A 13,525-nucleotide genomic window follows, 5' to 3' on the forward strand; every position below is an offset into this window, starting at 1 on the left:
AATTCAGAATAAGACTCCAAAATTTGTACAGAAATTGTTTGGAAACATTGAGGAATCAAATGACTACATTTAGGTCCAAACTCTTGAAGTCAACTAGGATTTAATTTGCACAGTTTCATTTGCCAAATGTCTGTAGATTGGTCCAACTCTTGTTATCATTTTGCCAAGTTTCCTTCTGCTGAAAATGTCTGTACTCTATTAGGCTTCTAAGTCAATGTCCATGGCCAAGTCTGGACCTCAGCAGCCCTTGGAAGCATGTGAGCAGGTCAAGACAGGTGCTTCCATTCATTTGATCTGTCCCCAACTATTTTATCTTTTCTGCCTAGTATTTCTACTACATTTATGCATCTGTCTGAAACCTGCACACATGATCGTTTTTAATCGTTTTTCTAACCATATTTTCCCTGGGATTTAGGAATGACAGTCTCCAGGAGAGAGGACAGTGCATGACTTTTTCCCCCCCTAATCTTACAAAATGTTGTTAGTTTTGAATAGTCACTTAAAATAGGTTCTCACTTCAGTCTCTTTTTTTTTTTTCTTTCTAAATAAAGCCTGAGAATTTGCTTTTAGCTAGCAAATCCAAGGGAGCAGCTGTGAAACTGGCAGACTTTGGCTTAGCCATAGAAGTTCAAGGAGACCAGCAGGCGTGGTTTGGTGAGTAGGGCTTCTTTCTACTTTATGTTGCTCATTCTCTTCTGGCTCATCATAACCCATTTCCCAGCCAAAATAAAACAGAAATATTCCTTCTAACAACAGCCTGATTAAACTGAAGACATTATACCTTTATAAGCATTTCATTTTATTGACATTAGAAGGTATATAATCTAGAAATAATTTAAGAGAAATATTAATAGGAGCACAGTAATGTGTAGACTTCTTAAAACATGAGTGAGAAAATGGATCCTTGTACTAAGAATTAATAAGGAAGGTTTGCATTATTTTAACCCACTGAGCCACCCAGGCACCCTGGGAGGTTTGCATTGTTAAAAGAGGACTTTTTTCAGAGAAAATTGTTCACATAGAACCTTACTTGATGCCAAAAACTGCTGTGTAAATAGTAGGGACTGGGGAAATACAGAATATTTCCACATACTTCGTAGTTAGCAAATTAAAGTTTAAAAATATTATGGCATATGTGTGTGTGTGTATGTTCATCTTAATTATCTTCTATTTCTTCACACTGCCAGTTTCTGCTGTAAAATTCTGATAATTTCGAAATTTCTTTTTGGTGAAATATCTGTTTCTTTACAATTAAGAAAGAAATTAACTCTAAATTAGAGCATTTCTAACCAGGCTTGTGTATTGTTTCAATATTTATCCTGTTGGATTATTTTATTCACTGTTTCTTTTTTTATGCCTCTGTTTTTGCCATTTCCCAGTACTGACCAATTTTTTTTTTCCATGTAATCTCCCAAAATATAACCTCTCCCCAAGCCTCTAACTTTTTTTCTGACTTTCAGTGTTTGAGGTTAGATCATTTTTAAAATGCCCTTCACTTCTAATTGCTTTTCCTCTGAACAACAACAGCAAACAGCACTCAAGAAGTGCTTACTTTTTTCATTTTATATGTAGAGACTTTTTGTGTTTTCCTAAATCTAAGGTGTGAATAGGGCCCCCAGGGTTCATCATTGTCTCTAATCTGTCCCAGCTAATAAGTGGGAGGGGGTGGCAAAGCAGCCTTTCCTCTACAGGCAGCTTAATTTAGGACCTCATTTTTTGCTTCCCATCCTATTTCTGTAGTACCTGTTACCCTTGTCCACGATTCCTCCTAAGCTTAATACCGCTGTTTACATTAAGTCTCTCCTCACCTACCAAATGAATTTACAGTCTTCAAACTTGGCATTTGGTTTGTTATATTTTGACATATGAATAAGCTTATTCCTCTTAAATGCAAACTGAAAGAAGGTAGGACCTAGAATAAGTACTGTAAATTGATTCAGAGGCATCTTTGTATACTATATAAGGACACAGTTGACACAGATAAAGAATATATGGTAACTTGGAATTGAGGTCCAATAGAAAGTAGGAGGGCTGTCACTGAGGTGGGCAGAAAAATTAATGGGGATGCTTAAATTAAGCAAGAAGTCATACCCCTCAAGATACTGAAACTTCTGTATCAGTAACTGTTTCCCATGGAGTGTGAGAGCATTTAAGAGGGCATGCAAGAAGGTGCCCTGGAGCCTAAGAGAAAGGTGAAATTCTGCATCTGGGGAACATTTTGGTGATTGGGGTAGTACTTCTGCTTCCCCAGTGGGTGAATGAGAATTTGTTGACTAATGTGCAAGGAGATGAAGGCCAGACTGAGGGATCAGCACATGCAAACATCTCAGAGGCATGAAACTACTGTTTCTATTTATGGAATAGCAAGAAGTTTGATATAGCTAAAGTATAAAGTATACTGGGATGAGTGGTAGTTAATTAGGTGGAAAAGGATTTTATGTGCTTTTGAAGGATTTGGCTTTTATCCTGGAAGTTTCAAGAACCCAGTGAAAAATTTTCAGTAGGAGGGCGCCTGGGTGGCTCAGTGGGTTAAGCCGCTGCCTTCGGCTCGGGTCATGATCTCAGGATCCTGGGATCGAGCCCCACATCGGGCTCTCTGCTCAGCAGGGGGCCTGCTTCCCTTCCTCTCTCTGTGATCTCTTCCCTTCCTCTCTCCTACTGTGATCTCTCTCTGTCAAATAAATAAATAAAATCTTAAAAAGAAAAAAATAATTTTTTTAAAAAATTTTCAGTAGGGAAGGACATTATGGGGTTTATGTTATATAATGATGTTGTAGGTAGCAATGTGGAGGGTGGCTTAAGGATACTTACTCTGAAGGCAGGTGACCAGGTAGGCTAATACAGGAGTTCACATTATGTATGATGACAGCTTGAACTAAGGAGTATGCAAGAGCAAGCAAATTCCAGATAATAGACAGAACAGTGGGTGACTCTAAATTCTAAGGAAGTCTGTTTAGAGGAAATCAATGCTCCAGAGTTTGGACTCTAATATTATCTAGTCCCATTTGCTTCACAAGACGCAGGGTATGAAGCAGGACACCAAAACAGAGATATAGGCTAAGGATGTAATTGCCAGAACTGGGTAGAAGGTGATGATAGGATATTAGGAACAAGACAAGCCTTATTATCAGAGCCAAGCTACAAATTAACATCAATAACTTGGCTTGGTACATAAAAGAGTGACATAATTGACCACCTTAAATCTCCCTTGTTTTTGAGCTCTGTGTTTTGTCTCCTGTGCTAGATCACAAGCTGCTTGACAGTAGGATTTTGTGCAGTAGAAAAAAATTCTGGTTTTTGAATTAGAGTACCCAAGCTTATGTCCTGGATCTGATTCTTAATAATCATATGATATTGGGCAAGTCACTTTAACTCTGTGAGGTCCATGTCTTCTTTGTAAGCAGTAATAATAAACATTTCTTTGCAAGGCTGTTACGAGTCCATAAGAATATGCCTGGGCTTTGAAAGGTGTTGAATAAGTTTTCAAAACCACCTAGGCATGAAACACAATGCCACAGTTCTCTGCCTCCTCAGTGAAAGTTGTTTAGCAAATCGATGAGTGAAAAACCAATTATCAAGTTAGTGAAAGCAGTAGCATCCAAATGAAAGTACACAAATTTCAAATTGTGATCATTTATGTTTAAAAGTGATCTGATTCCAGAGAAAGAAAGACAGATTAGGAATAAAATCCCATTTCTTCTTCAGTATGATACTATGACTGTTGTTTTTGCTAAGATACCTATTAGAATAACAACTTTTAAGAGCTGAATTTTATAAAGTGCTCAACATCACTCAGCATCAGGGAAATACAAATCAAAACAACAATGAGATACTACCTCACACCAATCAGAATGTCTAATATTAACAAGTCAGGAAACCACAGATGTTCGAGAGGGTGTGGAGAAAGGGGAACCCTCCTACAATGTTGGTGGGAAATGCAAGCTGTTGCAACCACTCTGGAAAACAGCACGGAGGTTCCTCAAAAAGTTGAGAATAGAGCTACCCTACGACCCATCAGTTGCACTACTGGGTATTTACCCTAAAGATACAAATGTTGTGGTCTGAAGGGACATGTGCACCTGAGTGTTTATAGCAGCAGTGTCCACAATAGCCAAACTATGGAAAGAACCTACATGTCCATCAACAGAAGAATGGATAAAGAAGATGTGAGATACACACACACACATACACAATGGAATACAATGCAGCCATCAAAAGAAATGAAATCTTGCCATTTGCCACGACATGGATGGAACTAGAGGGTATTATGCTGAGCGAAGTTAAGTCAATCAGAGAAAGGCAATTATCATATGATCTCTGTCATATAAGGAATTTGAGAAACAGGGTGGGCAGTTTGGGGGTAGGGAAGGAAAAAATGGAACAAGATGGTATCAGGAGAGAGACAAACCATAAGAGACCTTTAATCTCATAAAACAATCTGAGGGTTTCTGGAGGAGGGGGAGTATAGAGAGGATGGTTGGGTTGTGGACACTGGGGAGGGTAGGTGCTATGGTGAGTGCTGTGAAATGTATAAGCCTGACAATTCTCAGACCTGTACCCCTAGGGCAAATAATACATTATATGTTAATAAAAACTTATTTTTAAAAAAGAGGTGGGGCACCTGGGTGGCTCAGTGGGTTAAAGCCTCTGCCTTCAGCTCAGGTCATGATCCCAGGGTCCTGGGATCAGGTCCCACATCCGGCTCTCTGCTCAGCAGGAAACCTGCCTTCTCCTCTCTCTCTGTCTGCCTCTCTGCCTACTTGTGATCTCTGTCTGTCAAATAAATAAATAAAATCTTTAAAAATTAAAAAAAAATTTTTTTAATTTTAAAAAGAGGTGCATTTTAAGTCCCAAGAAAATTCCGCATTTCAAAAAATGTAGAAAAAACATTGTTTATAAGCTTAAGAGAATGCACAATTTTTTTTTCTTTTTTTTTTTTTTCTTTAGCTTATTTTTTCATGTTATTCTATGCAAGTGAATCCTCATGGTAACCAACTTGAGGAAATGGAAGCATGTGATATACTATATATCTTTTGGTTGTAGTACAAGACATATATCATAGATTTTTTAAAGTAAAAGCATGTTTTAGTATGAATGACTTGATAGTATATTTATTCGATATTATCTACCATCATAGTCTCGTGTATTTGATTTTTTTTTATCTAAATTAAAGTTAACATATAATGTATTATTAGTTTCAAAGGTAGAATGTAGTGATTCATCAGTTGCATGTAAAACCCAGTGCTCATTACATCATGTTCTCTCTTTAATGCCCATCATCTGTGACTGATTAATTTTGTCTTTTAAAATGTATTATCAGTGATGGGGAGGGATGCCTTTTTATTTTAATAAAGTAACTTAATTTAATATTGAAAGGAGAGCAGAACTCTTTCATTATATGTAATGCCAGAATTTCAGGCTTTTGCTCAATTTTATTTTATTTTAATTTATTTATTAATTTTAAAGATTTTTATTTACTTATTCAACAGAGAGAGAGAGAGCACAACTAGGCAGAGAGGCAGACAGAGAGGAGGGGGAGGCAGGCTCCCCGCTAAGCAGAAGTCCTGATGGGGGCCTCAATCCCAGGATCCTGAGATCATGACCTGAGTCAGAGGCAGAGGCTTAACCCACTGAGCCACCCAGGAACCCCCAGTTTTATTTCAATAAATATAAGAGGTCTACTACAAATAAGAAAAATAAAACTACACAAGGCTTATAGCAGCTATTTATTGGTTTTTTTCTCATTTTTAAGCCTAAATCTTTCTTTTTCTCATGATAATTTCTTTTGTCTTCCTAGCCCTGATCTATTTGATTACTAGCCAGAAATGCTAGGAGTAACACCCTGTGTCACTACATTTGTTAAGATGGCTAGAAAATTTATCAAAGAGAAATATGCAAATACAGCCCATTTTTCCTATGGGATTAGAAGTGGTGTTTGCAGTATATTTCTAGTTCTTTGTTGCTACTAGGAAAAAAGGATACCACCATCTTCCTTCATGGAATAATTGTTTTGCTTGATTACTATTATGTCTCTCTTTGAAGTGTGAGTTTTCTTAAGGCAGTGGATACATTGCCAACAGTAAGTATGTTTTGTTTTTGGTTTGCTCTGATATTCCTATTGGTTTTTCAGAGTGAGAAACACATATTATCTGTAAAGAATGTAAGCTCCCATTAATTTCCCTGTTAATAGCATTTATCATGATAAATGAGATTCTTATGAGTTTAATCTCCTGCTAGAAAAGACTTTCTCTGTCTTACCCTCAGTATTTTGGTGTTTGTGAGAACACATTGCACAGTACACAGTTCATTAATGTTTATCCATTTAGAGTATGCTTCAGTACTCTTAGGAATAAGGACCACACTGACTGTTCAAATGATAATTATATTAAATAAGAATGAACATTGTGGTGTTCTGTTAGCATTTTAGACTCCAGAGAAGTTTTGTAATAATTTAAGTTTAAAATTATCTTTTCATTTCTTAGTCACACAATGGCTTCTTATCTTTTCTCGCTAGATGAAATATCATTAACATCCTCCCCCCAGGAAATGTATTCTACTAAGATATTTAAGACATATATTAAGGTTTACTAATTCTAGAAAGGAGATTATAGATTGTATATGAAAAGGTGGTAAAAATTCAGAGTAAGGAAGGACCACTGAGAATTGTAGTTAGCTAAGCAGATCTCTAAATGGAAATAATCTAGAGCCCAGTCTGTTAAAGAAAAGGTAGAGATAGAAATTGAAGCTTCAAGGAATAGAAAAAGTAACATCAAGTGCAAGAATGAACAGTCTGTTTTCAAGAGACCTTAAATAGATTAATCAGGTCAAATTCTCAGGACTAGAAAGAAATCATGCTGAATGACTGAAGGGAAACCTGGAAATAAAGGGTCTTAAAGGCTAGAAACATGGTCTTTAATCTGGAGTTTGGCATTGGTGTCTCATTGAGTTCCTTTGTCTGTGTCTCAACCTGGGAGGAGTTGGAAAGGGACTGTTGGAATAAGAGCATGTGTGGCATACCAGTAGCTCTTTAGAACTCTCACGTTCATCCTTACCTTGGAATTAGCTGACTTCACCTCACTCCTTGATGTCATCCTCAAAGTTTAGGCAATGGAACCACCATGATTATTAGGAATTCTTGCTCCTCACAACTATCAAATAAATGCTTCCTTTAAGTAAGGTTTGAGAATAGGGGTAGATCCACTGTGGTCCATGTGAAGCTTAAACTACAATACAGGCATCTTTTCTTAGAGTCCCTTCTTACTGCCCATTCCATCTTCTGCTATAACAAAGGAAAGGAATAGTAATAAAGGGGCCTAGAGGTTAAAATCCACAATCCTTTGCCTTACTTTCCAAGGTAATTTTGTTCAGAGGAATAACCATGCTATTTTATCTATGTGTGTATATATATATATATGTGTGTGTGTGTGTGTGTGTGTATATATATATATATATATATATACTTATTTTTATATCTGTCTGCACATTGTACTTAATAGTTTAAAAATGGGAAGAAAAGACTCCTTTCTTGGACACTTTGAATCCCAGTAAATATAAAATGAGCTTCTTCAGTGATTTGTGGTCGGAGGAATTCCTGATTACATATCCTTGTAAAGAAATGTTTCCAGGTTTTAGGTGTGCCTTTAAATAAAACTTCCAGGTGGTTATTTCGGGTCTTTTTAAAAGTACCTATTTTTATTTGAAAGCTATTATTTTCAGAAATAAGGAAAATGTCACTCTAGGTTCCAGCTCTAAATTGATTGTTATTTAAACATACCTTACTGGAATTTATACTGATTTATACAATAATGAAACTTTATTTTGCCATCTAGTTTCTCCTACCATATTTCTCTCTCTAAATTCTAGTTGGTACTTGTTCAGTAGTGATTCATCCAAATGTTCTTAAGTCTTCTCTTTAGTTGACAGTGATAAGTACACACTATTTTTTAGTTCAAAGAGATCTCTTTGATATATTTAGGACTTATGGTGAATTCTTCGATTACTCTCAGCCCCATCCCCACCATATAGACTACTCAACTTTCAAAAATACTTACTTAGGATCTATCTTTTTTGTTCTTTTGTTTTGTAGGTGAATGCTTCTCATAATAAAATTATGTCGGTATCATGAAAACTATAATCTCTTGCAGAGTTCTAATCCTGTCTTCAAATTTCTCCCTATTTCTTGTCAGGTATAAGGGAGGAAGGACTTTTTCTCTCCCCTCTTAGGTCTGTGGCTCAAGGTTGTGAATCTAACTGACAAAAGACTGATGAACAGGAGGAAAGCATACAATTTTTTTTGATGTTAATATTTTAACTTTTACGTACACACGGAGGCCTTTCTAGAAAATAAATGAAGACCTTAAAGAAAGGCCAGACCAAGGGACATATATCCCATTTTAATGAAGAGTGATAAATTGTGGAGATTTGATAAGACAAAGGAAAAAGGGGTTTTGACTCGGGATATTAAATTGTGGGGGAAATAATGAGGAAACACATAGGGAAACTAATGGAAGATTAAAGTTCTTTTAGTAAGGTTGGTTTGCACATATCCATCTTGGCACCAGCTCCCATTCCAGGAATGTTCTCCTCTTCCTGTACAGTGAGGGCACCTTTTCACAAGAAATGTATGCCCTACTTTTAGGTAGAAAGGAGATTAAAAAGCCTGTCATACATCTACTGATTCTCAGTTGACTTCAGCTAAAAATAATCAGTATACCACAGTGGTGTATTTTGGGGTGGTGTGTTCTGATCCCCTTCACAGGTTTAGTTTCAAATCCTGCATAAATAAGTGAGAATAAGAACTGCTAACCAAATAGACTTAAGTATATGAGCTGACTATATAGCACAATAGAGTAGCCTTCCCCTTATCTGGGGAAAAATGCATTTTTTTTTCCTAATAAGCTACAAAGCAGATGAGTGTTGATACTGCTATCGAGAGAAACTATTGTATATTATTTTAGGCCTCATTTTACTTTGGCAAACAAATCATCCTATTTAAAAGTCTCAAAATGTTTCCCTCCTTTGTTTCCTGTTTCACATTGGTTTTGTCCAGTCAGCTTTGACTCATTAACTTCCATTTTCCCTAGGTTTTGCTGGCACACCTGGATATCTTTCTCCAGAAGTTTTACGTAAAGATCCTTATGGAAAGCCAGTGGATATGTGGGCATGCGGTAAGGAATCATATTTCCATGCAAATTTTGAAATACACCAGTATAGTTGCAAATAGTATTTTTCAAATATGAAGTTAATGCTCTCTTGTGACCAACTTAGAGCAGTATTTCTCAAACCTCAGCCTACAACAAGTCACGTGGAGGGCTGGCTAAAGCACAGATTAGTACTTTGTACTGAGTAGGTCTAGGGTAGGAGCATCTGTGTTTTTTCTCAAGTTCCCAGACAATATTAGTGCTTCCAGGGTCAGGGAGCACTTTGAGACCAGGGACACAGAGCGTCCCCAGGGGCTGCTGTGCATTTACGCTGCCATTGTCCTACCTCATTCAAGCAGCCCTTACCACAAATGCCATGTTTGCACCACATGTTTGGCAGGAAGTAAGAGAAAAAAGTGGATCTTGGATAAGAATGACACTGGTCTGTCCTATGGACTGAACTCTAATTTAGGCCTTTAGCAACCAACTCCAATCAAATAAGTGCAGGTTCCAAGATGTAATAATGTGGAGGATTCCCACCACAGTTTTTCAACGAAATTTCTGTGGGTTAACATATACAGCAAATAGGTGAAAAACTGAAATAAAGGGGATACTACAGGATGCTCTGAAAGATTTTTCAACTGGGATTATCGACACAAACTAGTCCTCTAGGTTCCTGACACTGTATCATCACTATAAGTCTGTAAATTGTTTTTAATGTGCTGCAGACAGACCTTGTTGCCTTTGGTGTCTGTCAGTAAGCCTGCAATGAGTTGGTTTTACAAAGAAAAGGAAAGAAAAGAAAAGACTTTGATTCTGAAAGTAACTTTTTAGATTTGGTTTTACTGGAAAAATAATAATAAATTCATTACCTCTACTTCGTAGTTATCCCTAATCTATATCTAACTACCCTGTATTTGTCAGCTTTATCTTATTAGCAGTCTTAAACTGGATGCATATTGGGCCTCTAGGCTTAGTGCCTAGGAAAGGAGTTACGGGAGGAGTCACAACACCTGCATTCAAGTCTTTGCTTTACACCTACAAACCCTATCTCTAGTATCTTAGAGTTGGTTTCTTCACTTGTAAAACAGGAAAATACTACCCTCACAGGGATTGATTGTATGGGGTTCAAACAAAGACATTTTATAGTTTGTAAAGAAATTTAAAATGCCAACAACTATTACTCTAAAAGTTTGGATAAATTAAAGGGTAAAGCTGTAGGTGTGCCCCAAGCTCTGACTTCCTCTTCCCTATCTGAGATCTTCTAAGCATGAACTCTATGCCTTTGGGTTAGAGCACTGTCACGGAATGTCCTTGCCCCAATCTAAATGCTAATGGCAAATAACTCACATGTTTCCCTTGCAACCGATCTCATCACAGATCTGTCTTTACTGATGAATCTGAAAAGCAGCAAAGAGCATGCTGAGAGGCAGGCAGACACAGATGGGTTTTCCAAAGGATACATACAGCTGAGGGCAGTGTAGCTGGTGTGCTGTGCTCAGACCCTGACCACTAGTGGGTTCGTGTGGTAGAGACCAGTCAGTAGCTGAGGCAGGCCACTCAAGAGTCTTTCCTTGCTGCCTTCATCAAAGGTCACCTCTAGCCTCCTCCTGTCTCCCTTTTTCTTCAACCCTTCTTCTTTTCCTCTTTCTCCTCCTCCTGCCAACCTGCTTCAGGGGCAGGAGGCAGTATGTGCAGGGGTTGAGAACCCTCACCCAGCTCTTCAGTGCTCTTGCTGTAGGACCTGGCACCAATTTTAAGTAGGCCTGGTATCTCAGCTTCCTTGTGGGAAATGGAAAGTAAGAAAGTATTTCTTTAAAAATGAAGTTCCTAGATAACTGATAAGTAGCCATGTGAGAGATGCACATTTTATTAGATGATCCAGCATTAGTGTTTGGATCATCAATTAAATATTAGAACTTCACCTGGTTACCTGAATACCAACTGTCTGCCTCCCTCATTTGCTTTCTTCTCGTGTCAGTTCTTCTCTTGCATGCCTTTGATTCTCCAAATGTGTTATTGTGGACCAGTTTCACAGCTTCTGAATCATATTTCATTCATTCAAATACTCCAAATAAACCATTCATTTAATTCTTTCATTAGAAACATTTTTTCATAATATATCAATTTTATTGGTACTGAAGAATAAAAGATTATTTAAAAGAAACCCCCCAAAACTGGTATTTTGTATTAGTGTTTCTTCTGTGGAGCAGAATAAGTATAGATATAGATATAGATATAGATATAGATATAGATATAGATATAGATATATATGTATATCTCCAGCCCCTGCATGGGCTCTCTGCTTTAGTGGGTCTGAGCTGAGTACAGGCAGTTGCATTTTTAAAAACTGACATATCATCAGAGTTTCAACTCACTGCCCTAGACTCATTAAACACACTATGCTCAATTTTGTTTTACTTTGGTAAATTTGAGTATACTTGGCTTTTGGATATTTTGTTTGAGTGCATTGTTTGTATAGCCAACATTTTAAAATAATGGTACATTTTATAATAGGATTTCACATCTGTAAAATGTGAGGTAATTTATAGGGTAGAAGCTCTAACTCTCTTGGCTGGAAGAGGGAAAAAAGATGGGCAAAGAGTTTCTTCCTTCCTTATTGTTTGAGCTGTAGAACTTTCTTAAGAACTGTGAGGAAATAGTAGATAGCACATGGCACATGTGAACACACATACAGGTCTCATGATGACTCTAGAAGCTTAGAGCCATAGGGCATCTCCCAGATTTCAACCTCAGTTTTGCCATGGGAAGAGCCACCTTTCACTTTGCTCAGTTCTTTTTTTTTTTTTTTCCCCAAATTTAATTTATTTATTTCAGAGAGAGAGAGGGAAAGAGACAGAGAGCAGGGATAGAGGCGAGGGAGAGGGAGAATCTCAAGCAGACTCTGCATTGAGTCTGATGTGGGGATTACAACCCTGAGATCTGACCGGAACCAAAGCCAAGAGTTGGATGCTTAACTGACAGCCACTCAGAATCCCCTCACTTTGCTCAGTTCTATTCTTACCATTGCTTTCTTCCCACAATTTTCTACAAACTGCCAACTCCCTTCGTGACAAGCCATGTTCCATTTAGAGTATATATTTCCTAATAGTTCTCATTTTCCTTAGAGATTGTGACTTTTTAAAAATTGTGTGCCTTGAAATGCATTTGGGATCACACAGGTAACTACAGAAATGCCTTAGATATTCGAATATCACATATTTGGGGGAAATGGTCCCCCTTCCATGAACATCAAAATAGAGTCTTCTTTTTCTTACATTCCTAGAACATTGCAGTGGGTTTGGAATATTGTTTTACCATTTTATTGTGTTTTCACTTGACTCCAGTAACGTGAAAGTTACATTAAATTCTCTTTATTTCTAAGACAATCCACCCTTCTTCACAGAACCACCAAGGTAATGTACACATCATTAGATTATTTTAAGTAATGGCACATCTTGAGAGGAACTCTCTTTTGGCCTTTCATCAGCACTGGCTCTTGCCTACTGAAGACTTCTTTTCAAATCTAGACATTGGGTAGTGTGATAGGAAATGACACTGCCCAGATAACAAAAGAAATGCAGAATAAGATACTTAGCAGAATGGCAACTCATCTTCTGTGAATTAAGCTGTGAATGCTCACTACAGCAGATTGTCTTTTTAGCAGTTGACATAGAGCAGAGTGAAGCACACTGTTGGTATAATGGTTAAAAAAAGGCTGTACATTATCTTTATTAGAAATATGCAAATATTGGTACTAAGAAATTCCAAATACTTACCAGCATTACCTTGCTTTTGAGACCTCACATGGAATGTAATCTGACCTGTACTCAGTCTTTGAAAGCAACTAGGCCAAATAATAGACATTGATGAAGCAAGAACATATCTTGTGTGTTGTACCATTAATAACAGTAAATTGATTTTAATGGCTTTCTTGCATATATAGCTGTTTCCATTATTCCCCAGTGGAATGAGCAAAAGTTCTTTATAGATGTCCCTGAATCAATGGATTTTAATAAAACTTTCTTCTACCTCTTAGCTCAAAAAATAATAAATGTAAGCCCACATAAACATAGCCAACACACACACACACACACACACACACACACACACACACTCATCTTTGCCTTAACTATGTCTCTCTCTGAATTAGATATCACTCAGAACAGTTATGAGTGATAATGAATTAGTAACTATCACAGAATGATCATGACTTTTCATGAATCTTAAATAAGATTCTCTATGGTGATGCCAAAGAATTTCCATTTCATCAGGCTTGCTAGGTAATCCTCATGCACACCAACATTGAACAGCATTTCCCAAGGTAGTTGCAGATTTCTTTAGGGCAGCATATTTTAGGATTCTTGCACAATATAGCAGAGGTA

The 13,525-nt window shown here is 37.3% G+C and overlaps 1 protein-coding gene across 26 annotated transcripts in view; it reads left to right on the plus strand.

The window, feature by feature from the left end:
- The window catches only part of CAMK2D (calcium/calmodulin dependent protein kinase II delta), a 337,844-nt gene that overhangs the window by 258,376 nt on the left and 65,943 nt on the right, over window positions 1-13,525 (plus strand). For all 26 annotated transcript variants that reach the window (XM_059170069.1, XM_059170007.1, XM_059170077.1 and 23 more), the window contains exons 7-8: window positions 552-654; window positions 9,084-9,167. In XM_059170069.1, the coding sequence (XP_059026052.1) occupies window positions 552-654; window positions 9,084-9,167 (187 nt within the window). The remainder of the gene's footprint in view (window positions 1-551; window positions 655-9,083; window positions 9,168-13,525) is intronic.

This window comes from Mustela lutreola, chromosome 1 (genome assembly GCF_030435805.1).
Source record: "Mustela lutreola isolate mMusLut2 chromosome 1, mMusLut2.pri, whole genome shotgun sequence".
Lineage (NCBI taxonomy): Eukaryota > Metazoa > Chordata > Mammalia > Carnivora > Mustelidae > Mustela > Mustela lutreola.